The sequence below is a fragment of the Lepus europaeus genome, chromosome 19 (genome assembly GCF_033115175.1).
Source record: "Lepus europaeus isolate LE1 chromosome 19, mLepTim1.pri, whole genome shotgun sequence".
Classification (NCBI taxonomy): Eukaryota; Metazoa; Chordata; class Mammalia; order Lagomorpha; family Leporidae; genus Lepus; species Lepus europaeus.
Window position 1 is genome coordinate 1,306,229 of NC_084845.1, and position 26,298 is coordinate 1,332,526.

A 26,298-nucleotide genomic window follows, 5' to 3' on the forward strand; every position below is an offset into this window, starting at 1 on the left:
CTTATTTCAGATCTGGAGCAGGACATTTCCAAGATTCTTTGGAAACATTTGATCAAATAAAGGAAGCAAGGAAAGTGTTGGAGTGCTGTGTTGACTTTCAGAAGTTGTGGGATCACAGGATTCCACCTGAAGAAATTACCTTTGCCCAATTTTGGTGCAATGATAATTCCAAAAGATTGACACAGATAAATCAAATGTATGTGAGGGAGTGATAAAAAATAGCTACTAAGGTTAATGATGAACAGTTAATGTTAGAAAACAGCTCAAGATGAAAACTGATACAGGGAAAACACCAAACATTTCTCCTACCACTGGCTGTACAGATTGTATTTATCAGCAAGAAACTCTGTGCAAGCACAGAAGCTGGTCTGTTTTGATGATAACCTGGAAAAGTCACATAAAACAATTGTCTATCCTGAGTAAGGATACGAGATACAACATAAAATAATGAAACAACAAATCCAATGACATAGGAAATCTCCTCACGGTAACAACTCTGTGTTTCAGATGCACTGATATTTGGGTATCGGGTGATGAAGGTTGCGAAGGTGTTTTCAAATTAGGAAAGAACAAAACTTGCACCGGAGAGCAGCCTATTGAGTCGTCGACTGCTTGGCAGGGTCATTTCAACAAGGTGGATGAAGATGTGAGATTGATTTCAATGTCTCTGATTGAGAACTGAAATTCACTTGAGAAACACTCTGGAGAACACAGGAAATGTTATTGGAATCAATAATGTAATTTAGAATAGTCACAAATAGCCATGTTTTTCCTTTATATAGACAATAGTCTGCTTAAGTAATTTACTGAAAAACAAGTGAAATTTGGGAAACATTACAATTAAGTAATAAAAGGAAACTAATGGGGTTCATTTTAAATAATAGCAAAGAAAGCTGTTGTCCTAGATCCCAGTATTAACAATCCAATGCAAACTGATAGATATATTATTGAATAAAATTCCAATGAAAATGTTAACATTCCTGAAGTTCCTCTAATATCAAAACTAACATATTTCTTGAAAATCCAGTTTAATGAAAAGAATTTACCATACCTTTTGTAAAATATAATCATAACTACAATTTGTTATTTAAAAAAATGGATAGGGACCAGTGTAGCAGGTAAAGCCACTGCCGACATCCTGTCTGGACGCTGCTTTGAGTCCCAGCTGTTCCACTTCGATCCAGCTCTCTGCTGTGGCCTGGGAAAGCAGTTGAAGATGGCCTAAGACCTTGGACTCCTGCACCAACATGGGAGACCAGGAAGAAGCTCCTGGCTCCTGGCTTTGGATCGGCGCAGCTCCAACCACTGTGGCCATCTGGGGAGCAAACCAACAATAGAAGACCTCTTTCAATTTCTTTCTCTCTCCCTCTCTCTCTCCTTCTCTCTCTCTCTCTCTCTCTCTCTCTCTGCCTCTGCCTCTTTGTAACTCTGCCTTTCAAATAAAATAAAATAAAATCTTTAAAAAAAATTGGAATAAGGCAAGGAGCTTGAACATGACCTATTTTTGTAGATATTTGCATCAAAGTTTATCAGAAATTGTAGCTGTGAATTACAAATTAATTGAGAAAAAGGATTTATTTAATATAGTGTTAAAATATGTGGAGATTTAGTTAATACTTCAGAGGTACATTTATAGCTTTAGTCATAGAAAAAAGCAAATAAACATTTGTTGTAAATATAAGGAATGTCAAATTTCTTGCATAAAAATACTGCAGGGTGGGGCCAGCACTGTGGCACAGTAGGTTAATCCTCCACCTGCTGTGCCGGCATCCCATATGGGTGCCATTTCAAGTCCCAGCTGCTCCACTTCCTATCCAGATCTCTGCTATGGCCTGGAAATGCAGTAGAAGATGGCCCAAGTCCTTGGACCCCTGCACCCGCATGGGAGACCCAGAAGAAGTGCCTGGCTCCTGGCTTCAGATCATCACAGCTCAGGCTGTTGCGGCCATTGGGGAGTGAACCAACAGACAGAACTTTCTCTCTGTCTCTCCCTCTCACTGTCTGTAACTCTACCTCTCAAATAAAAAAAAAATACTGCAGGGTATTTTTCATAATTTTGCCTGAGTGAAGTATTACTAAGTATGTATCAAATCTGAGGCCTCAAAATATTGTCTCAAAACATTTTTGTTTATTTGTATTCATGAAACTTTTAATTAAAAATTTTCTCTCTTCCCACCCTCTCTTTCTTTCTCTTTCCACCTCTCTGTCTCTCCCTCTCTGTGTGTTTGTCTTTTTCCTCCCCCAGCTCCTTCCTACCTGCTTGATTTAACCCCCTTTTGGATACTTTGGCTCCCTTCCCAGTGATCTCCTTATGGGATATTGCCATTTTGTCTCTCTAGGACCACTGGATATAATGAACTTGTGACACCACCTGTGTGCTGTCTTGTGGCTGCACCTGAATGACCAGACTGTGAAACAAAATACAAAGCACCTGCAACTTAATAGTTTCTTTTAAAAGATTTATTTATTTTATTATTTGAAAGGCAGAATTACAGAGAGGCAGAGAGAGAGAGAGAGAGAGAGAGAGAGAGAGAATCTTCCATCTATTGGTTCTCTCCCCAGATGGCTGCAATGGCCAGAGCTGGTCAACCTGAGGCCAGGAGCCAGGAACTTCTTCTGGGTCTCCCACGTGGGTGCAGGGGCCCAAGGATTTGGGCCATCTTCCACTGCTTTTCCAGGCCATAGCAGAGAGCTGGACCAGAAGTGGAGCAGCTGGGACTCAAACCAGTGCCCATATTGGATTCTGGCACTGCAGGCAGCGGCTTTACCAGCTATGCCATAGTGCCGGCCCCAAATTAATAGTTTTTTTAAAACAATTTAGAGAGGCCAGCGCCGTGGCTTAACAGGCTAATCCTCCGCCTTGCGGCGCCGGCACACCAGGTTCTAGTCCCGGTCAGGGCACCGGATTCTATCCCAGTTGCCCCTCTTCCAGGCCAGCTCTCTGCTATGGCCCAGGAAGGCAGTGGAGGATGACCCAAGTGCTTGGGCCCTACACCCACATGGGAGACCGGGAGAGGCGCCTGGCTCCTGGCTTCGGATCAGCACAATGCGCCAGCTGCAGTGGCCACTGGAGGGTGAGCCAACGGCAAAAAGGAAGACCTTTCTCTCTGTCTCTCTCTCACTATCCACTCTGCCTGTCCAAAAAAAAAAAAAATTTTTAGAGAGCCAAATATATACAATTTGTGTATCTTTTCTAATCTTGTTTTCCAGAAAGCTCATGTAACCTTGTAAAAACAATACAATCAGCTGGTGCCATGGCTCACTTGGCTAATCCTCCACCTGCAGCGCCAGCACCCTGGGTTCTAGTCCCGGTTGGGGTGCCGGTTCTGCCCCGGTTGCTCCTCTTCCAGCCCAGCTCTCTGCTGTGGCCCGGGAAGGCAGTGGAGGATGACCCAAGTGCTTGGGCCCTACACCCGCATGGGAGACCAGGAGGAAGCACCTGGCTTCTGGCTTCAGATCGGCGCAGCACGCCGGCAGTAGCGGCCATTTGTGGGGTGAACCAACGGAAGGAAGACCTTTCTCTCTCGCTCTCTCCACTGTCTAACTCTGCCTGTAAAAAAAAAAATACAATTGGGAGCTGGCATTGTGATGTAGCAGGTTAAGCTAGAAGCCATAGCTCTGAAGAGAGAGTAGAGCAGTGAGGCAGCCATAGAGCACAGAAAGAATTTAGTATGTATCGGCTGTTCTCAGAAAGAATCATTCCTCATTATATGCAGAAATACGTTTGTAGTGAGTTTCAGAAAACCTATTCATAACATATTACATATAATTAGTTATATAATTCTTCTGTAAATCTGACACGTATCAGAAAATAAATGGACACTTACCAAGTGGCACTTGTGGTGGGGACAGTGGGTGGTAGGTATAGAAGTGGAATGCGGGCATGCGAGTCTGAGATATAAGTTTGTGAGTCCATGAGCTCATGTCCTTTTGGGAAAGTGATTATCATTTCACCTGTAAGTAAAGTGACAATATCTGCCTAGGGAGTTGAGATTATCTTTGAAAAACACTTATACATCAAGCAAATTACTGAAATCAATTAATAACGAATTATAAATTTTTTACCAATTGCAGAAGCAGCAGGGGAACAACTTACCCGAGACACATCAAAAAATAAACTTCGGAGGAATACTGAGCCAGTAAGAAAAACATTGTGATCTAACAAGTGAGGATAACGACTGAGCACACTCTTATCCAGGATTATTAATCTTTTAAAATTCATCTTAAAATAGGATTCCTTTCTATCCCTGAGTTCACAGAGGGCATTGAAATTGAAGGGAGATCAGTAAGCAACAACATTTGGGTGTCTCAAATGAACAGAAATCTGTGGTGTCACTCTCATTAAGTATTCTCCAAAACATTTCTTGGAGGTCCTTATGTTGGTGGGACACTTTGGTAGCTACATTACACCACTGATGTATAAAACATGGAACCTAACTCCTAGGGAAAGAGAAAAATATATTAAAACCACCTTATTAAATTATTTGGTGTACCAGAAAAGTTAAACATCATTGTCGACAAGTTCATGAGACGAGGAAAGTTAGCAACATTAAGTAGGATATATAGAAGAGTCATAGGGAAAATGACACTTAGGCAAACATTTTAAAGATCTGAGATGGAAGGTATGATTGATTTTTCCAATTAAAACTTTCAATATTCATATTTTTCCTAGCATTACAAGGGTTATTCAAAAAGTTCATGGATATACATATTAAAAAAAGTGATGTGTGTTTCTTATTTTTCACCAGAATAAACATATATTAATTACATTTCTATGAACTTTTTGAAATATCCCCATCTCATGATATATCTTGTATCTATCATTACATGATAATGGTAGTGATAAATAGTAGTGAAAAGAATGCAAATCTGCCTTTTGCCCTTCTTACAAGAAAAATATTGTAGTATTAGATTACTGGATATGATCTCATATAGGTTTTTGTAGATAATATTTACTTTTGGGCAATTCTTCCTTTTCCTAGCATTTTTCTTCAGGATGAGATGAAATTATACTCAAATATTTTAAAACCTCTGTAGGAAATTTTTTGTGGTGTTTCAGCTAAAGTACTGAAATATATGGGTTGCACTGCAACCTCATCTTGATGCAATTTTAAACTTTAAGAAAAGATGCAAGAAAAGAAAATGGAGGGTGTACTTTAACTGGATTATATCTTCGTACTTCCCTCTCCTCAATCTCCTTTACCTACCTTCCCTTTATTTGATGTTCTATCTTTGAATGTTTTGAAGAATGCTGGTCAATTATTATTTACATTTTAGTTTTAGATTCACAGCAAAATTGAGCAGAAGATACAAATCTCACAAATACCCCTCCCTCCAGCCACACACAATTTCCCTGCTATCAACATCTGCCACCAAAGTGGTGCATTTATTATAACTAGTGTACCTACATAAAGACATTGTCAGGGCAGCACTATGGCATAGTGGGTAAAGCCGGCATCTCATATGGCCGCCAGTTCAAGTACTTCTGATCCAGCTCCCTGCTAATGCGCCTGCGAAAGCAGTGGAGATTGGTCCCTACACCCACATGGGAGAGCAGGAAGAGGTTCCAGATTCCTGGCTTCAGATCCATTGTGGATTGAAGTTTCTCTCTCTCTCTCTCTCTCTCTCTAACTGCGCCTTTCAAATAAATCTTTAAAAAATAAAAAACTCTTTTTGCCCCCTGTCACCCAAAAATGTATTATTTCTAGTGAATAATTATGTGGAGGCTGGCTTTGTGGCATAGCAGGTTAATAATTGTGGCATAGCCTGCAATGCCAGCATCTTATATGGGCACCTGTTCGAGTCCTGGCTGCTCCATTTCCCATCCAGCTCCCTGCTAACGTGACTGGGAAAGTAGCAAAGGACAGCCCAAGAGCTTGGACCCCGCACCCATGTGGGAGACCAGGAAGAAGCTCCTGGCTCTTGGCTTTGGACCAATCCCAGCTCTGACCATTGTGGCCATTTGTGGAGTGAACCAGTGGAAGGAAGAGCTCTTTCTTTGTCTCTCTCCCCCCTCTCTCTGTAATTCTGCCTTTTGAATAAAGAAATTTTATAAAGAGTATCTGAAGCCATGTGTTAAATAAAATAAGTATGTGGAGCATATATTCATGTACTTAGTGCCATTTGAATATATAAGAATATATTTCATGTGTTGTATGAAAGAGAAGGTTAACAATCCTCTTGACGAGGATGGACGAGGCCCTCATTCCTAACAACACACATATGATTAACGCATTGCCACCTACTTTATGGCATCTAACCACTGTTTTTAAAAAAAAAGGAAAAAATAATATATATGAATACGTTCTATTGTGAAGTACCATTTCAAATCTTTTGCAATTTTTAAATTACCTGATGTGTGCATATGTTCTTTATATAGTCTAGATAAACTAGACTATCAGATAGGAAAATTCTTTTTTTGCAGGCTTGGGTTAGTTTCTGATTAAGAATTTCTTTGGAAAAGCAAACTACTAAATTTTTAAAAAAAAAACATTTATTTCTTTATTTGAAAGGAAGAATGAGAGAGAGAGAGAGAGAGAGAGAGAGAGAGAGAGAGAGATCTATCTTCCATCCACTGGTTCACTCCCCAAACAGTTGCAACAGCTGGAGCTGGGTCAGGTCTCCCAAATGGGGACAGAAATATGAGCCATAATCTGCTGTTTCTCATGAGCCAGATTGGAAGCAGAGTAGCTGGAACCAGAGCTGGGATTCCAATATGGATATGGGTGTCCCAGGCAGTGGTTTAACCCACTATGTCATAGTGCCCACAATCAAACTTTAAATTGTTGATGCTATCTAGCATAGCTATATTTTATGTTATAGTGAAGGTTTTAGAAAATAATTACCTAACCAAAATTACAGAAAAAGATTTCTACTATTTTTTTCTTGGGATGTCTTAAAGTTTTAACTATTGCATTAAGTCTAAAATTCTTCTACTTTGTTATAGAGAAAGCCTTTTTCCATATGTGGATTATTTTAACATGTTTTCATAGAAATTACTTGGCTTTTACAAAAAGTCCATGAATATATGTGCATGGGTCTATTTCTGGTCTTTCTATTTGGCACTCATAGTCTATTGTCCCAGGTTTTCACTAATGTCTCTTTCTGTCCATTTCAAAATCCAGTCAAGTAATGCCGTTGGATTTAGTTTTCATGTCTCTGTAGTCTCTCAAATCTGTGACAGTTTCTGTTTTTCATTGACTTTTATGAACCTTAAATTGTTTTTAAAGCTTTTGAAAAGTACTGTTCAGGTAACTTGTAGAATATCCCTGCAACTGGGACATACACTTGCTCATGAATTGTTTGTGGTTATTCATATTTGGAAAGAATAGTCCAGAAGTGATGTCACCTTCCAAGTGTATCACTTTAAGGAGGCATGAGGTTGACATCTTATTACTAGTGCTATTAATCTTAATTCATTGTTCAAACAGGTATTTTCTGGGTTTGTACACTTTAAAGCTCCTATTTTCCTGTCTCATTAGGAAATATCATTAAGAAATGCACACAGATCATTCAAAATATTTAATAGTTCCAGAATCTGTTTTACTTTGGGGAGAAAAGATAATGGTAAAGGCTAATCCTCCACCTGTGGCACTGGCACCCCTGGTTCTAGTCCCGGTTGCTCTTCTTCCAGTCCAGCTCTCTGTTTTGGCCTGGGAAGGCAGTGGAGGATGGCCCAAGTGCTTGGGCCCTGCACCTACATGGGAGACCGGGAGGAAGCACCTGGCTCCTGGCTTTGGATCGGCACAGTGTGCCGCCATAGTGGCCATTTGTGGGGGTGAACCAATGGAAAAAAGACCTCTCCCCCTCCCCCCCAACTGCCTGTCAAGAAAAAAAAAAGCCAGTGTATTTATTAGGCAGGGATTCCCAAAGAAATAAATCAATAGTGTGTTTGTGTTTGTACGTGTGTATGTAGATGCTTATTTATTTCTTATAAGGAATTCGTTCATGCAACTATGGAAGGTAACATGTCTCAAGAACTGCTGATGGCATGTGGGCCAATGGAAAAGGTCCATTCTAAAGGCCAGTAGGCTCAAGAACCAGAAAGAGCTGTTGTTTCAATTTGAGTTCATAGGAAGGTAGAAATCAAGGCGCTAGTTCAAAGTTGTCCTGTCTCTCAAGGGAGGAACAGCCTTTTCTGTTCTATTCAAGTCTTCAACTGACTGAATATTAGTGAGGGCATTCTGCTTTATACTATCTACTGATTCAAATGTTATCCAGAAACACCCTCAAAGACACCCAAAATATTTGACTGAATTTTTCTTTTTTTTTTTAAGATTTATTTATTTGAAAGAGTTACAGAGAGAGAAAGAAAGAGAGATCGATCTTCCATCTGCTAGTTCACTCCCCAAATGACAGCAACGACCAGGGCTAGGCCAGGCTGACACTAGGATCCAGGAGCTTCATCTGGGTCTCCCATGTGGGTTTCAGGGGCCCAAATGCTTGGGCCATCTTCTGCTGCTTTTTCTAGGCCATCAGCAGGGAGCTGGATCAAAAGTGGAGCAGCTGGGACTCATACAGGTGCCTATATGGGATGCTGACATGGAAGGCAGCGATTTTACCAGCTGACACATAAAGCTAACCATCACAAATCCAATCATTGCTAAATTAGTACCCACACTCATCTCCTTAAGCAATTCTTATACCAAAACAAGGACAATAGTAAGGTAGAAATTGCAGTTAACAAGATACAAGGAAAAATGCATGAACTTCTCCCCTAAAAAAGAGGTAAAATCCTTGAGTGATGGGTCCTCTTCTTGATGTCCCATAACCTAAGTATTATACTGTAAAATTAATAATACTTAAAATAACTATGATATAAAGCCAATACCTCTTCTTACTAGATAGCAACGGAATAAGAGAAGGGGGAAACAAAGATATTTGCTATAATCACACACACACACACTCAAGACAAAACAAGGAGGAAATACTCATGACAAATACTCTGGATCTAAGACCTCTGTGACAGTAGATAATAAAGACACAGGAACAAGCAGAGAAACTGTTGCTAGTGGACCACTAGGATAATATTGAGTGGTGCCACTCTCTCTTTCCACTTTTTGTTTAATGGATTTGAGAACCTGGCTATGAAAGACCAAGTTATATGTCATATGCTGATTACCAGCATACACAGTCTTCTTGAGAACCTTGCCCAGGACCTGGAATGTATTACTACTTACCTGGTGTCATTTTCAAAAAGCCATCACCATTATCAGGCTAGCTGCTTTAGGATGGTAGGTTACATTGTAATACCAGTGAGTTCCATGAGCACTGGCCCATTGCCACACTTGGAAAGTTCCCCTCCCTAACCTGGAATCAGCTGTTTAGTGTGTGTGTGTGTTTCTTCAAGACACTCTACATTATTATACTGAGAGAAACTATATTAAGAGTCAATAAATTTGGTGCTAGAATTAGATTGTTCAATGATTTTCATAATTGTTAGGTTTTTTGCAACATGGAGAAAGGAGATACATGTATGCTTTAAAAGGAAATACTCATTGAATTCAAAATGGTTATTCTCATCAACTGTAGGTTTTAGAGTTTTAGGCACTCTTTAGTTTTATATTTGCATTTATTTTTACTTACATCAAAACACTGTTTTCCATTTATATTTATATATTTGCTTCAAAAATGGCACACCATATAGATCAATAAATACATATATTTTAAGATCTTAGCAAGTAGTTTTACCTTGATATATACACATGGGGATGCATGTGTGTGTGTGTGTGTAAACAAAGTCAAAATTTTGTAGTTTCATTTTAGTTGAAGTGTATATATCCTTTCCACATAGAGGATTTAAATAGGATATATTATCAGGTTTAACATTTGAATTTTGTGTTTTTATACACTTGATTTTAATTTGACTCAGTTAAATAAAATACTAACATTTCTATAAGAAAACCACATAAGTTTTTTTCTTAAGTGACTAGTTTGACTTCTGCTCCATTCTGTATATGTTATATGCCTATATTTTTATTCTGCCACAGTTGGAAAAAATTAGCATAGCCTATACACAGTTGTATACCTGGCTTTTCACTTCAGAATTCATCAACTTGTTAACTAGTATGTAGACAACCTTCTGACTCTATTAACAGATTTGGAAAACTTGCTGTGCATATGGATCATAAATCTCTCATCAGTTCACAAAGATAGATATGTAAACTGTCTCCAAGTAGAACGTTCAAGAACAGCCTCAAGAGCACACATACTTACTGTACATTTAAACTAAGGCAGTATGTGTTAGATTTAGCATTGCAGGTTACTAAGCTTGGTAATGGTCACTTCTATTTCTGTTTGTTAAACTACCATTCCTTTGACTCCAATCGACTAAGGAATTAATCAATTGCTTTGCTCTGGTGGATATTGATATGATGGCTTTTGCCAAGTTGGAAATGGGATTCTCTTCCTCACTCAGCTGGGAGTAAGATCCCTGAAAATGCTGTCCTTTGTCTTCACAACTTCACCTTCCTAACTGGACACAGTATGAGACTCACAGATGTTGCTGTCAATCAACTGGTCTCAGCCAACTCTTTGAAGCTTTTCTCCAACGGGATCCCTCACACAGAGGCAGCTTGGAGGTCAAAATACTTCCTGGATGAGGATGATGCAAATTTCCATTTTCAGAGCGGCCATTTCCCCTGCCTCCTCAGTGAGTGGCTTCCTTGCCATTAAGCTTTGCACCATTTTCTCTATGTGAATGCAACTTGAAATAAAATCCCCGAGTGTGTTAGCCTGTGTTTTTTCTGCGTCTTGCATTTCTTTGTAATTATGTTTGTTCCTGTCAAGGAATAGCAAAAACTTTAGTGTGAAAACAAATTATGGACAGCGTTCATTGCTCAATCCAGTTAGATCTGTAAAGCTTTTAGTTTTATTCCTATTCTTCACAACCGATTTCCTATTTGAGATGCATGTTCTGGGGCAGTGTCTCCATGATCTTTTTCCTGCGTAAAGAAACATAGGTGCTCCGAACTCTCGTCGCTTCTGCCTTCCCAAGGCAACTCTGGTAAGCTATTTTCCTCCACGCACCAAAGCACTCCCATTCAGTGGGACCACGTATGCTCTGAAGTTGCACTTGGAAGGGACAGCACCGGCTGGGCGCGAAGGGGAATGGGGTGGAGAGAGACCCTGGAGGGAACTGCAGACCTCACAGTGCCCAGGTCTGAAGCTGGCTCGGGCGGTGGGGCAGTGGAGCGCCAGGTCCACAGAACGCGCCTGTACCTCCAGTCTGAGGACACCCCTCGGGAGCGGGTCTGCCTCTCCTCAGCGGCGTCGGAACGGAGACACCCGGGGCTCTCCAGGCAGGAGGGGAGCCCCCGACTCGCCCCTCCCGGGAGGCGAAGCCCGTGCAGACACCGCCCAGGGAGGAGACTCAGAAGGAGAAGGCTGGACTTTCGGCCCCGGGGCGAGGTACCGGGAGGGGGGCTCGGGACATTTCGCCGCTGCGCTTTTGGACTCCAGCTCGACTGACCACGACGACGCCGGTGAGGGCCAGCCTGCCCCTCTGTGCGCGGACCCCGGTGGGGATCGTCCCCTGCCCCGTCTCCCACGCACGTGCCAACCAGCCTGGACCCGGCCCGCAGGCAGGATGCAGCCGGCCAAGGCAGCCCCAGCGGCAGCCTCTGGTTCTCAGCGATCCGGCTGTGGAGCGCCCATCGCCGTGGAAACCACACTACCCACAATGCCTCGAGTCGAGTGGCAAGACGCTAAGCCAATGAGCGCTCGGGAAAGGGTCGTTTCCGTGCTTGGACCGGAAGCTCGGGGCAGGCGCCGTCACGGCGGCTGGGGCTGTCAGTGTAGCTGCGCTGGAGTGCGTCTCCGCCGTCAGGTGTTGCAGAGCGCGAACGGCGGGTCAAGGTGACGAGGGTGGGAAGGCGCGAGGGAAACCGGTCGCCATCGCACGGCGGCGGGAACGGCTGTGGTAACGGTCCTCACGCCTCTCCCGCGGCTTTCCCTCTCCGCCTTCCTTGCCCCCATCTCCCGCTAAGTCTCCCTCAGCCTCCAGTGCCTCTCCGCCCAGGGTCTGATGGCGGCGGCCGCGCTGAGGGACCTTGCTCAGGTAAGCCTTGCCCTCACCTGCCCTCACTGTGACTCCCTGAGTGCCTGCTCAGGTCCCGGCGGCGCAGGCGCTGGGGTCCAGAACGGTCACGTTCTCGAGGGCGGGGTCCCTGTTTCTGATAGCCTGTGCGGGAGGATTTGACAGGGAGAGGGGTGGGTGTGTGTAGAGTCTTGTTTAGGAGACGGAGCTGGGAGCAGCCACACCTGGGATGGCAAGGTGGGGCGTTTTACCTTCATCCCTAGGGCACTGGGCGCTCTAGAGTCTTGTGAACGAGAGAAACTTCTGAGTTAGGCGTGGCAAAGATTCTCCACAGCTGCGTTCTGCAAGGTGTCCGGCGCGTAACAAATCTTCCCAGGCAGACGAATCAATTAATTCACAGGCTTTTATTGGGATTCCGCTCCCGGGCGAAGTTCTCCGGTCCCAACAGAGCGGGGGCCGGGGAAGTCGCGCGTCAGAGATTGGAAGGGCTCCTTTTATAGATTCAGGGCATGGGGGTTAAAGGTTGAGGCGGGTCTGATCCTCATTGGGGACCCGCAGGGACCTTGACAAGGACTTTTCTTCCCCGGAAGTACAGGTGGGAACTTTCCATTCCCGGAAGTATAGGCCTTCCCTCCATGCGGATCCCAAAGCTACCACGTACAATTAGAACAGCCTGGAAAGGGGGATAATAACACTGCAGTGTCGCCCAAGAAAGAGTCAGCACAAGATCATTCGGGCATCCGAGGTCGTGTAGCCCCAGGGCTGGGCAGGCGAGCAGGCATGCCTGAGTCCACAAAGCCGCCACCATGGTTACCTGCTTCTCACAACTTTCTTTCTGCAGATTCCCATGACTACAAAGGCGCTTATGGACTGCACTCAGGTGAGCGGATGATGTTCCAGGGCCTCGCTGTGTGACCCCACTCTTTCCTCTGGAGCCGTGTCCTAGTACGCTTTGTCTGCCATTCTTTGACACCTTGGGCCTGGGAACCCTGCAGAAACCGCACGTCATGGAGCGTAAATCCATAAAGTGTATCGGTTATGTGGAGTGGTTTCTAGTGCAACTCTTGGCAACCAGTGGGATAAGAGATATGTAAGTCCCCAAATGTGTGGGTGCTTGGAGTTAACTCAGGAACCCTATGTTTCCTTTCTCATGGAAAATTAGAGCAGAGGGCAGAAGTCAGGCCTGGAATGTTGAATGTCTGTTCTGGAGATGATGGGAGAAACGGGAGGTTGAAGCAAAAGATGAGGTGATCTGACACAAATCTTATCAGACACCCTATGACTGCAGCAAAAACAGCTTATGGGTGTGAGTGAGGTGATGGGAAGCCAAGAGAGGGCGGGAAGAATCAGCATGTTCCTCAAGTTGTAATTATGGAATGTACGAAGTTTGTGTTCCTTAAGTAAAAGCCTCCTGGATGTGGAAAAAAGTCAAGGAAGGAGGCTACTGGCATAGTCCTGATGAGGGTTGATGTGACTAGAGCAGGCAGTGGCCAAATGGTTGGATTCTGGATTGATTATTCATTAGATGTGCATAGGATTTTGCAATTTGAGAGTGAGAGGGAGTGAGAGAGTAGTTGGATGACCTCAACATTTTTTATTTTTAGCACTCAGGATGGAAGCTCCATTAACTGGGATGTTAAAGTTGGTAGTAGGATTCATTTTCATTGGGGATATAAGGAGTTTTGTTTTTGACTTTCTGAAGACTTTCTGAAGATGTTTTAGAGAGCAGTAGTGGAGATATCTGGTAGCTAGCCACAAATATATGGAACTCTGGAAAGGGATTGAAAATGAAGGCATCCAAAAGTTGGTGAATGATGTCTGCCTTGGGGTATAACTTGATTCACACATAGTAAGGGAAATCTTGCTCTTATTGTAATGCTATTAGAATCCCAGAAAAGTAAGGTCGGGATACAGAACTGAGTCTCATGCTTGGGCATCTGGGTAGAGTTTATGAATATCACAAACATAGCCAAGGGAGTGAAGTAGCTGTCAGAATAGTATGAGAAAGTGGGGCCAGCACTGTGGCCTAACTGCAGTGCTGGCATCCCATGTGGACATCAGTTCGGGTCTTGGCTGCTCCACTTCTGATCCAGCTCTCTGCTATGCCCTGGGAAAGCAGTAGAAGATGGTCTAAGTCCTTGGGCTCCTGTGCCTGCGTGGGAGACCCAGAAGAAGTTCCTGGCTCCTGGCTTTGAATCGGCCCAGCTCCTGCTATTGTGGCCATCTGGGGAGTGAATCAGCAGATGGAACACTCTCTGCCTCTGCCTCTCTCTAACTCTGCCTTTCAAATAAACAAATAATTTTTTTTTTTTTTTTTAAAGAAAGTGGATGATGGCTGGCGCCGCAGCTCAATAGGCTAATCCTCCACCTGCGGCGCCAGCACACCGGGTTCTAGTCCCAGTCGGGGCGCCGGATTCTGTCCCGGTTGCCCCCCTTCCAGGCCAGCTCTCTGCTATGGCCCGGGAGTGCAGTGGAGGATGGCCCAAGTGCTTGGTCCCTGCACCCGCATGGGAGACCAGGAGAAGCACCTGGCTCCTGGCTTCGGATCAGCACAATGCGCCGGCCGCAGTGCACTGGCTGCGGTGGCCATTGGAGGGTGAACCAACGGCATAAAGGAAGACCTCTCTCTCTGTCTCTCTCTCTCACTATCCACACTGTCAAAAAAAAAAAAAAAAAGTGGATGATCTTGTAGGTGGCCAAGTTTTCTGAGTTATGCAGAAACATATTAATCGAATCAAGATGACACTGCAGCCAGTTGTAGTCCCTGTTCACCAGGCTTTTGACTCACTGTGATCTAGAAGTGACCCTGGTTGTGTCTGGTGAGTTTCAGGCTGGTGGATTAGCTCAAGGGAACAAGTGTTCACTTGGGAGAGTCGCCAGTTCCGGAGTGGAGGACCTCTAGGGCTAGGTGTTGAGTGATAGCTGGAGAGAGGGAGTCTGTGACCACTCGGATGGTTCTCGATGGCTAAGGCTGAAGCAAGGAATAGAGTCGGATAAGGAGGACTTCTAGAGCAGGATGCTAGTAGGAACCATCAGACGTCTGGCTAGCGTTCAATTCAGTCTCTCTTTTCCAAGCTCTTTCTGGATGTGCTGTACCAAGTATTGCTGGGAGACCAGAGGAATGCCTGTAGTGTGGAGCAGGGGAGGGGAAGTAGCTGTAGGAGTGAGGCTGTGTGAGGAAGATGTAATCCAAAGAGAAATATATATATATACAGAAAGGGAGTATGAACTTATGGCTCTAGGTCAGTGACATTTAAGACATAAGGATGAAAGGCAAGCCTCTGTTTAATTGTGTCCGGGAGATACAACCAAGAGAACCTGGAGATAATTATCTGACAAGAGGGTCCAGCTGTCCGTTGATGCTGTGGGAAGCCATGGTGATCAGTGGGACTGTGGCCTGGTATCTTTTCAGAGGTGGCGAGATGGGAAAGAGAGTGAACAGGGGAAGTGTATGTGAGTGGAAGAATTTATAATCCCAGGAGGGAAGTTAATCCTTGAATGATCTGTCCCCATCATGACAGGGCTGTGTGACCTTTGAAGACGTGGCCATTTACTTCTCCCAGGAGGAATGGGATCTCCTGGATGAGGCTCAGAGACTCCTATACCTGCATGTGATGCTGGAGAACTTTGCACTTTTAACCTCACTGGGTAAGGCCCTCACACCAACTCTTGGTTTTTGTGTGTCCTCTTTTCTTCCTTGGCAGCTCTGCCACTTCCACAGCCAGACCGCGGACTCTACGAACTTCCCTATTTTATTTAATTAATTAATTTATTTATCTTTAATTTTTTGACAGGCAGAGTTAGACAGTGAGACAGAGAGACAGAGAGAAAGGTCTTCCTTCTGTTGGTTCACCCCCTAAATGGCCGCTACGGCCAGTGCACTGCGCCAATCCAAAGCCAGGAGCTAGGTGCTTCTCCTGGTCTCCCATGTGGGTGCAGGGCTTAAGGACTTGGGCCATCCTCCACGGCCTTCCCGGGCCAGAGCAGAGAGCTGAACTGGAAGAAGAACAACCGGGACAGAATCTGGTGCCCCGACCGGGACTAGAACCTGGGGTGTCGGTGCCACAGGCAGAAGATTAGCCTAGTGAGCTGCGGCGCCGGCATCCTTATTTTATTGACATGTGTTCTGTGGGTACCTGTCTACTGCTGTGAGCAGCCCTCTCCGTTATTAGGCATAACATCTACTGCTCTTTAAAGCATTCAGAGAAAGCTCTTAATGGCGTGTGTCTTGTAGTCAGCCTACTGGCTCTCACCTTCTGTGTCCTCTCCCTGGTTGGGTGACTATGTCCAGGCCCATGACATCTTTTGCCCCTAGTTCTTTCTCTTCTTGCTAACGTTTCAACATAGCTGCCTGTTAGGAATTGCAAGTATTGCCATGCTTGGTTTTTATGGAGAGGATGGACTGTTTTTCCAGACCATTCTTCCAAATTTTTTCTGATTCTATTTTTTTTTCTCTTGATCTATTATATACTGAACTGCTTTGAGCCACTGCTTACCACTTACCTGCCCTGTATTTTCTTAGGACTTGCATCATTCAGATCCCATGTAGCTGAACAACTGGGGCTATGGTGATAGTCCTGGTTACTTCATAGGGTAGACATGGCACAGTGATCTCCGAAGAAGCCTGGCCCTGGTGTGTGAAAGCTGGGGGGAGACATGAAGTAAGGGCTATGTTCAGATCATACCAGGAACCTTCAGTGTATCCAATAGGGCTTTGGTGCAAGGGCTTTGTATGCAGTAGGGCTTTGGCTTTGCATTCCTGGCACTTAGTCAATTTGTCATTTTATCTGTGACGTCTGGCTCCCGGCTCCCCTAGATTTTGTGGTCTGCATGCATCACTTGTGCCTCAAAGGGCCCCCCTGCGATGTTCTCCACCACTGACCCATACTGATGTAGCAACTGCATGTCACCATTGAACAGTTCTGAAACTCCTACTCGATTCCAGCTGGATTTTCCTGTGCCAGTACTGAAGCAACCTTCCGCACAGCATGTACATGTCACCAGCCGTCAAGGTCCCACTGAAGAGTGTTTGCAGAATAAATTGAGACCTTGCCTTTCCTCTCTGGAAGCTGCATCCTCGTGTCCTTCATCAGTGAGGCCTCTCCCACTCTGTGGCCTTAAGAGACCCGGTGCTGCCTCCAGTTCCCTTATCCTCAGAACAAAATATGGTCTCTTGTCTGTACGATAGAACTTCTTTTTCAGTGTTTTAAAATATACCCCTACAAGGAAGGCTTTGTGTATAGTAGGTTAAGCTGCCCCTTGGAGTACCCATATCCCATATCTGGATGCCAGTTTGAGATCCCACTCCTCTGCTTTCAATCCAGTTTCCTGCTAATGCGCCTGGGAAGGCAGTAGATGATGGCCCAAGTGTTTGGGCCCTTGCCTCCTATGTGGGAGACCCAGATGGAGTTCTGGGCTCCTGACCTCAGCCTGGCCCAGTCCCTGCTGTTGCAGGCATTTGGGAAATGAATCAGTAGAGAGAAAAATCACCATGTCTGTCTTGTATGTCTACGTTTCTCTCTCTCTCTCTCACTATATATATATATATATATATATATATATATATGTATGTATATACACACATATATACATACACACATACATATATATGTATATATATACATATATACATATATATACATACACACATACATATATATGTATGTATGTATGTATGCCTCTATGTCTCTTGCTTTGCCTATCAAGTAGATGAAAATAAATAAAATATGCCCACAGGTATACTTTAATTTATGGAGACCACTGAATGCCAACATGGTAAGAAGATGCTAATGAGATTGAAGGAACAATTTTTTATTTACTTTTCTGAGAGAAGACACATGCCACATAGGGCCATGTGGGGAAGTGCCCAGCAGTCAGGAGGCAGAAGCTGGAATGAGGGGAAAAGCGTCAGGCCATGGCAGTTATTGGGAGTTTCTGCAGAAAAGTGGTGTAGGGTCAACCCCATGAGATTGGATAATTTGGTGCATTCTGAGGCATAGGAGCTGAGCTTAGTTGCTGGATTTCTGGCCCCAGGATGGTTAGTGCAGAGGAATATTTCCTCCTGGAGTAGAATATTCTGTCACATAGTATATAGTCATTTGGAGTATGGACTCAGATTGGTTAGTTAGCATCTTACCAGCACGCTCCTGGCCAAGCCCTTTGCTGTTCCTAAGAATTGACTAAAGTTGGGAACAGCAGCCTCTCCTCAAAGTTTCTTCAGATGTCAATAACATACAGAATATTTATTATTTAGAAAGGCAGAGACAGACAGACTGACAGAGATATTCTACCTGCTGGGTCACTTCCCAAATATCTGCAAAAGCCAGGGCTGGACCAAACCACAGCCAGTAGCAAAAACTCAGTCTGAGTCCCCATCAAGTGTGGCAGGAACCCAAGTACTTGAGCTATCACCTGCTGCCTCTGAGGGTACACATCAGCAGAAAGTTGGGGTTGGGAGGACCAGGACTCAAATCTAGACACTTGGAGAATGAATTCAGGCATCCCAAGAAGCACTGTGCCATTTACCCACCCCTAAAAAAAAGTCTAAAATATGATTAATGCAATCGGTCCTCTGATGCTCTGGTGCAATATTAAGGAAACCATAGGGTGGTGATAGTGGAAAATTTGAGGAATTAGAGCATAAGTTTTCCTAAATAGAAAGCTTTTAATTATGAGAGTAAGAAGAAGTGTCACAGATAGAAATATAAAGAGTCCTTAAAAGACAGCTGTTAACCAGTTTTTCTGTGTCTAGGCATTAGCCAATGCCTGCAACACTATACTGGTCTGAAGTGAGGCACTGCCCGGGTCTCCCATGTGGGTGGCAGGAACACAGTTTCTTGAGCCACCACCACTGCCTCCCAGGATCTACACATGCAGGCAGCTGGAGTTAGGAGCTGGAACCCAGCATCAAGCCCAGGTTCTGCCATATAGTACATGGGAGTCTTAACTGCTAGGACAGATGGGTACTCCCTCCTTTTTTTCTTTTTTGTGGGGGAGGGTATTCAGCTGAGGTGTTTTCCTGATATGTCCCTTGTCATGAAGAATGACCTCTGTTGTAAATGGAGGCCTTCTTTTCTAGGATTTCCTAATCATCCTGATTGTGCCTACATCCTAGAGAATAGCGGTGGTCTCAGCTTTGTTTTTAAATTATCTGTTTTGAGAAAAATTTGATTTGAAGAAGGAGACTGTTAGCATGTCAGCAGCACTTAAATTTCCCCAAATATATTAATCAGGTGATCTCTAATAAGTCTAATAAGTTGAAGACCTTTCTCCAGTGTCTTAGGAAGAGCTGGGACAAATGTCCTTTCTCCTTTTTCTTTATTAAACATTGAGCCACAATTTTCCAAGAATGGGATTCCTTATGTGCTTCCAGGTGGGAGACAAGCATTAACCAAGGCTAGCAGCAACAAAGAGGTTTACCTTGGAAACATTTGTATTTATTGGGTCACATGACTTTCCATGGGAAGGGTGCCCTGCACTTGGTGGGTAGTAAATGGGGGTTGGCCTCTGGTTCATTTAGAACCAAGCCAGCAGATTGTCCTGGGAGTACAATGTCCCAAGCATTCAGTCTTGTTTCTAGGTTGGATATAAATTCAGGACCTTATTTGCCCAGGCTGTCAGAGAATGTTGCAAAGTCAATGGGATGTGCTACCTGGAGCTCAGTGTCCAGCCTACAACCCTCCATGGTGCCCTTTGCCAAGTGAGCGCCAACTATTCAGTGGATCAGACCTATCCCTGAACTGAGAATTTGGGGCAGTGTCTCTCTCTCTCTCTCTTTAGCCCTGGTTATATATTCTGGGAACTGAAAAATGAAGAGACTGGAAGTTAATAGCCCTGGTGGCTAGCTTGATTGGAAGCTTTGTGAGCCTACCCATCTTAAGTGTGCTACATGAAGTCTAGGACATCAGCCTATTCAGAGAGCAAGGAGACTGTTGCAGGGTGGGTGCTGTGGTGCAGCAAGTTAAGCCACTGCTTTGGATGTCTGCATCCCATATCAGAATGCCAGTTTGTGACCTGGCTGCTTGGCTGCTGACACAGCTCCCTGCGAGTATGCCTGGGAATGCACGGGATGATGGCTCAGAGACTTGGGTTCCTGCTACCCAGATGAGAGACCCAGTTGGAGTTCCTGGCTTCAGCCTGCAGCCTGTTCCAGCACCAGCTATTATGACCATTGAGGGTTGAGCCAACAGATGGAAGATTTCCCTCTGTGTCTATCTGCCTTTCAAATAAATAAATAAATATCTTTTTTAAGAAAAAAAAAAAAGCCTCATCCATGGTCAGTTCAATTCTAGAGAGGGAAAATTTTCACTATTTCTTTTGAAGATTTTCATGTAAAAGTCTAGCTTTCTGGATCAACACCAGAAAGCCGTCCAACTCTTAGCATAGGTACCCAGAAATACCATGGCCTAGAGACAGGTTGGAGGCATACAGCTCTTACCCAGAAGTAGAACAGGCATACATTGTACCTCCCCTGTGCTAAGACCTGCGGGCAATCTACAACTTAAGTTAGAGAGCAAAGCAGGAAAAGAAGGACCCAGTCCAAAGTGGTATGAGCCAGCCCCTACTCCTAGCAGTAATTTCTCAGAGACTGTGTTGGGTGGTGCAATCAAGTGGTAGGCACAGAGTAGTCCAGAGTATGTTCCTGCTGTGCAACACTGAGTAAATCTGCTCATTGCATCAGTTTTATGCAGTATCTGTGGGACTGTAATTTGTAGACATACCCAAAAGCCACTGACAGTTAAATGCCGCTGAAAGAAAAATTTATTAGTTACACATCTAAGAGAAGGGGACACACCATGTCACATAGGGTAACATAGAGAAGCACCTGGTAGATGAGGGGCAGAAACAAGAGCAAGGGGAAAACACTGGGCTACACCTTTCATTGGGATTTCTGTGGGAAAGGCAGTGCTGGATAAACAGCTCAGGACTAGCTGGTGAGAATAATTTCAGTGGGCCTTGGGAAGGGGGGACTGGCCTTACCCAGCCACAGGATGGTTAGGGCAGAGGAATACTGCCTGCAGGGTACAAGCAACAAGGACATGGTTTGCAATATGGGCTCTTGATGGCCGCCCCCCTAGTGCATGCATTAGGAGTGAAGCTAGGACCCAAACCCAGGTACCCCAATATGGGAAGCAGGTGCCCCAAGGGGTGTCTTTAGCTGATCTCCAAACACCCACCCCCAGCCACGTCTTTTGTAGGTGTCAAAACATCATACCGTACAAAGAATTTTTCAAACATGGCCAAGACTCTCCCACCGTAAATAGCATGCTTCTCATCAATATTTCTCTTCTTTCAGTGTGTTGGCATGGAACTGAGGATGAAGAACAGAGTATTTCTGCAAAAGGAATGTCACAAGTTAGGACTTTAAAGAAAAGTCTGTCTACCCAGAAGCCTCACCCTTGTGAAATGTGTGTCCCAATCCTGAAAGATGTTTTGCACCTAGCTGATCTACCTGGGCAGAGACCGAACTCTTCTAGAATATATGCACACCTTCGCCAGGACCAAAAGCATTGTAGTGCGAAGGATTCACTCAGAAGACATGTGGATAGAGCCTCCCTTCTGAAGAACTTCATATACCATTTGTCAGAGAAGCCCTCCTTTTGTAGAAAGATTAGAAAGGACTTCCTCACCAAGTGGGGCCTTCTTCACTCCCAAGCCATTCCCAAAGTGGAAAAGCCAAACAAGACCACTGATTGTAGGGAGACCTTTCACTGTGGAGATAGTCATCACCAGTCAGATGAGTGCAGAAAAGCTTCCGACCAGAGACATACTGCTGTTCAGCGTCCAAGAGTATGTTCTGGAGAAAGCACTTATGAGTCAAGCAAATGTGGAACTGCCTTCCGTGACAAATACTCACTTGTTCCATTCCAGAGAGCCCGCAATGGAGGAAGACCTTATGAGTGCAGTGAATGTGGAAAATCTTTTAGCCAAAAAGCTACCCTTATCATACACCGGAGAGTTCATACTGGAGAAAAGCCATATAAATGTGACAAATGTGATAAGTCTTTTAGTCAAAGCTCCAACCTTATTGAGCACTGCAGAACTCACAGTGGGGAAAGGCCTTATGAGTGCAGGGAATGTGGGAAGGCCTTTGGGTGCAAATCCAACCTTGTTCGGCACCAGAGAACTCACACAGGAGAAAGGCCTTATGCATGTGTTGAGTGTGGGAAATTCTTTAGACAGAGCTTCAGCCTCGTTGAACACCAGAGAATTCACACTACAGCAAGGCCTTACGCCTGTGGCCAGTGTGAGAAATCCTTCAGTCAAAAAGCCACTCTAATTATACACCAGAGAGTTCACACTGGAGAAAGGCCATATAAGTGTGGGGTATGTGGAAAATCCTTTAGTCAAAGCTCCAACCTTATTGAACACTACAGAATTCACACTGGAGAAAGGCCTTATGAGTGCACAGAATGTGGCAAAGCCTTTAGTCAAAGAGCCACCCTCATTAGACACCAGAGAATTCACACTGGAGAAAGGCCTTATGAGTGTACAGAATGTGGTAAATTCTTTAGACAAAACTTCAGCCTTATTGAACACCGTAGAATTCACACTACAACAAAAATTTATGAATGTGGCCAGTGTGGAAAAGCCTTCAGCCAAAGAGCCACCCTCATTAGACACCAGAGGGTTCACACTGGAGAAAGGCCTTACGAGTGTGGAGAATGTGGGAAAGCCTTTGGCTACAAATCCAAACTTGATCGACACCAGAGAACTCACACAGGAGAAAGGCCTTATGAGTGTGGTGAGTGTGGGAAATTCTTTAGGCAAAGCTACAGCCTAGTTGAACACCAGAGAATTCACACCAGAGCAAGGCCTTTTGAGTGTGACCAGTGTGGGAAATCCTTTAGCCGAAGAGCTGCTTTCATAAAGCACCAGAGAGTTCACACTGGAGAAAAGCCTTACAATTGTGGTGAATGTGGGAAGTCTTTTAGTCGGAGCACCAGCCTTATCCAGCACTGTAGAATTCACACTGGAGAAAGACCGTATGAGTGTGACCAGTGTGGAAAATCCTTCCGGCAAAAGTCTGTCCTCATTCAACATCAGGTAGTTCACACTGGAGAAAGGCCCTATGAATGCAGCAAGTGTGGGAAGTCCTTTAGCCAACGCTCCAGCTTTTTTCAGCACCAAAAATGTCACACCATGGGGAGGCCTCGTGAAGGCAGGAGATGTGGGAAATCCCTCAACCCCAAGCCTAATGTCATTTAGCACCAGGAAGTCCACACTTGTGAAAGGCCTTAGAGCTACAGGAAACATGTTCTCTGTTTACTGTAATGACATGGAGAGAGCCTTTATGTGGAATCCGTTGGCCTGAAGATGAACCTCATACTTGCAGGGATCCAGAAAGGTGAAATTCCTCCTGAGTCCCAGGGGCTTACAGGAACAACTCTGCACACACTCTAGGCTGACTGGGGCCTTTACCAGAAGCCATCTCCCCTGTAGTGTCTTGCATAGCGTGTGTCGGTCACCCTGATGTGCTGAGGCAAGGCAGATGTCTGTTCTCTCCCATGTCTTGGAGGAAATCTTGAGTAGCCAGAGCCCTTGGAGTGGTGCCACGGGTCTGCATGCTGGCTGAGAGGGCCTTATGTGAGTTCAGGTTGAGGCTCATGGGAAGGCTTGCCTTCATGGAGATTCAGGGGCCCAGGTGGTCAGGTGATGTTTACAGACCCCAAATCACTGAATGGTAACTTCTTATGTAGCGTTGCTCTAATTTGTGTACTAATAAAATCTTTTTTTCTCCTCATCTTCTACCAGGGAGCTCTGTTACCAGCTTTGGATAGGTGGAATTAAGAACTGGGCTCTGTATGAAAGGTTGGGCAGCTTTTATGGGGTCCCCACGTTGTATGCCTTAGTAGGGGCACATTAATGACAGAGTAGTCTGTTCTGTTGTGATTTGTTTACATTACTACCCAGGGAAGCAGGGCAGGGCTTTATGGTCTGATTTTTTTTGTCCTCAATGCCTCTTTTTTTTTTTTTTTCCTTTTTTAAGACTTTAGGCCACCCTAAAGAGGGGTCAGTTCAGTATTACTTGAAATAACCTGATTTGTTCCATTATTCACACATAATGCCCAGCATTGTTGAGGAGAAGCTTTTCACCAGGTTTTATAAAGAGCCACATGCCCTGATGCTGGCAACAGTGTTTAGAATATGGAGCCAGGTGCGTGCCATCGAAAGAAAAATACAAGATGCAGTGAACAGAGAATTTAGGAGCTAGCGGTCAAACAAATGGTGTGTGCTTCCTATAGCAGTGTACACTAAATCCCAGTGACCATGGCTGTGAGCAGTCACCACGCCCCCAAATCTGTGTTTGTCCTATGGTTGAGCTCATTGACAGAAAATATTAAGGCTTGGTGAATTCCCATTGTCTTTTGGAATGTACATCTGAAGTCTAAATGCTATACAGGCAAAAAGATGAGATAAAGAGATTCCTATAGGGATTCAGTGACTTATTTTTGTCCATCAGGTGTGTCTGTTGTCTCTGATCAAAGCAGCCTTTATTGCTCCCCAGTATTGCACTGCTTTGGGATTGCCTTTTCCCAGGTGTGAGGGGGGAGGTAACTGTGACTATGGGTGCCAGACCTGGTTTTCACAAAGTGGGGCATCTAGAATTTTTATTTTGCACCTTAAAAAATTTATTGTCCGTAGCCAGTGTTGTGCTGCAGCTTGTTAAATAGCCACTTGTGATGCCAGAATCTCGTATTAGAGTTCCAGTTTGAGTCCCAGCTGCTCCACTCCCAGGCCAGTTCTGCTAATGTACCTGGGAAAGCAGTGGATGATATAACTCGAGTACTTGGACTCCTGCCAACCATGTTGGATTCTCATAAGGAGTTTCAGGCCCCTGGTTTCAGGGACTGAACCAGTGGATGGAAGATCTCTCATTCTGCCTTTCAAAGAAATAAATAAATAAACCATTTAAAATTTATATAATTGATGTGCAATAATGTATATGCATTTAAGTTATGCAATTTTAAGTTTTATGCATATAAACTCATGAACTGATCATAATCTCAGTGAACATGTTACAGTCACTCTGCCTTCCTCAGGCCTGCAGGTGTCATTTTGCATTCTTTAGAACTTTATATGAATTGAGTCATAAATGTGTGTACTTTTTTCTGATATATATTCATGCCTGACCGGTATTTAAAGCTTATTGTTGCATATGTAAATACTTCATTCTTTTCGTTGCTAAGTAGTATTCTGTTCAATGGATGTGCAGCTGTTTATCCATTCATCTATTAGTAGACAGTTGCATAATTGCCAGTATTGTGCTGTTACAAAAAAAGCTGCAGTGAACATCGGCATACAGTTCTTTATATGGAAACATATTTCATTTCTCCATGGCTGATACTTTAGTTGAATGTCTCACTTTTTAAGAAATGCAAAATTCTGATCTAAACTTGTGTCCATTGAAGTCTCAATGGCAGTGTCCGTACCTGGTAGTCTGACTTTCTAATTTTAACTGTTGAATGTGTAATGTCATCTCACTGTGGTTTTGGTTGTGTTTCTCTGATGTTTCATTATATTGAGCATTTTTCACCTGTTTATTTGCTACCTTTATAATATTTTCATAACATTTCTACTACTACTGGTCTATTTTAATTGGTTAATATTTTCATTAAAAATATGTTCAACAACACATGTTGCAACTATATTCTTCCACCATGTGAGTCACTTACTTGCTAAATGGAATAATTGAATCCTAGAAGAGTTATTTGCTTTACTATTGTGATATTCATAGTGCCTAGACCCTATAATTTTTTTTTTTTTTGACAGGCAGAGTGGATAGTGAGAGAGAGACAGAGAGAAAGGTCTTCCTTTTTGCCGTTGGTTCACCCTCCAATGGCCGCTGCAGCCGGCGCATCTCGCTGATCTGAAGCCAGGAGCCAGGTGCTTCTCCTGGTCTCCCATGCGGGTGCAGGGCCCAAAGACTTGGGCCATCCTCCATTGCCTTCCCGGGCCATAGCAGAGAGCTGGCCTGGAAGAGGGGCAACCGGGATAGAATCCGGCGCCCCAACCAGGACTAGAACCCGGTGTGCCGGCGCCACAAGGCGGAGGATTAGCCTGTTAAGCCACAGCGCCGGCCAGACCCTATAATTTTATGTAAAGGTTAGTCTGCACTAACATATACTACATCCTGTTCTTTAGCCATTCAAAAAATAAACACACCTTGGTTTTGGTGTTTGTTAGCATCTCTGGTGTAAACATTCCCACTGTGGTCATTTCTAAGTTGCCAAAATAATTTCAGTGAACATAAAGTTGGG

The 26,298-nt window shown here is 44.2% G+C and overlaps 1 protein-coding gene and 1 non-coding gene across 4 annotated transcripts; both read left to right on the plus strand.

Annotated features, from left to right (window-relative positions):
* Positions 1-6,148: 6,148 nt before the first annotated feature.
* On the plus strand, positions 6,149-6,271 carry LOC133748920 (U6atac minor spliceosomal RNA). Its single transcript, XR_009864526.1, has one exon. It is a non-coding gene; the product is annotated as a U6atac minor spliceosomal RNA (small nuclear RNA).
* A 5,509-nt stretch (positions 6,272-11,780) lies between these two features.
* LOC133748517 (zinc finger protein 418-like) lies at positions 11,781-25,798 on the plus strand. 3 transcript variants are annotated; one of them, XM_062177362.1, is made up of 4 exons: positions 11,781-12,058; positions 12,879-12,917; positions 15,559-15,685; positions 21,333-25,798. In XM_062177362.1, the coding sequence occupies exons 1-4, from the start codon at positions 12,026-12,028 to the stop codon at positions 23,243-23,245; spliced, it is 2,112 nt and encodes a 703-aa protein (XP_062033346.1). In that variant the 5' UTR covers positions 11,781-12,025; the 3' UTR covers positions 23,246-25,798. The 3 variants fall into 3 exon arrangements, with proteins under 3 accessions (XP_062033346.1, XP_062033347.1, XP_062033348.1); XM_062177363.1 differs by lacking the exon at positions 12,879-12,917; XM_062177364.1 differs by lacking the exons at positions 12,879-12,917; positions 15,559-15,685.
* Positions 25,799-26,298: the final 500 nt, after the last annotated feature.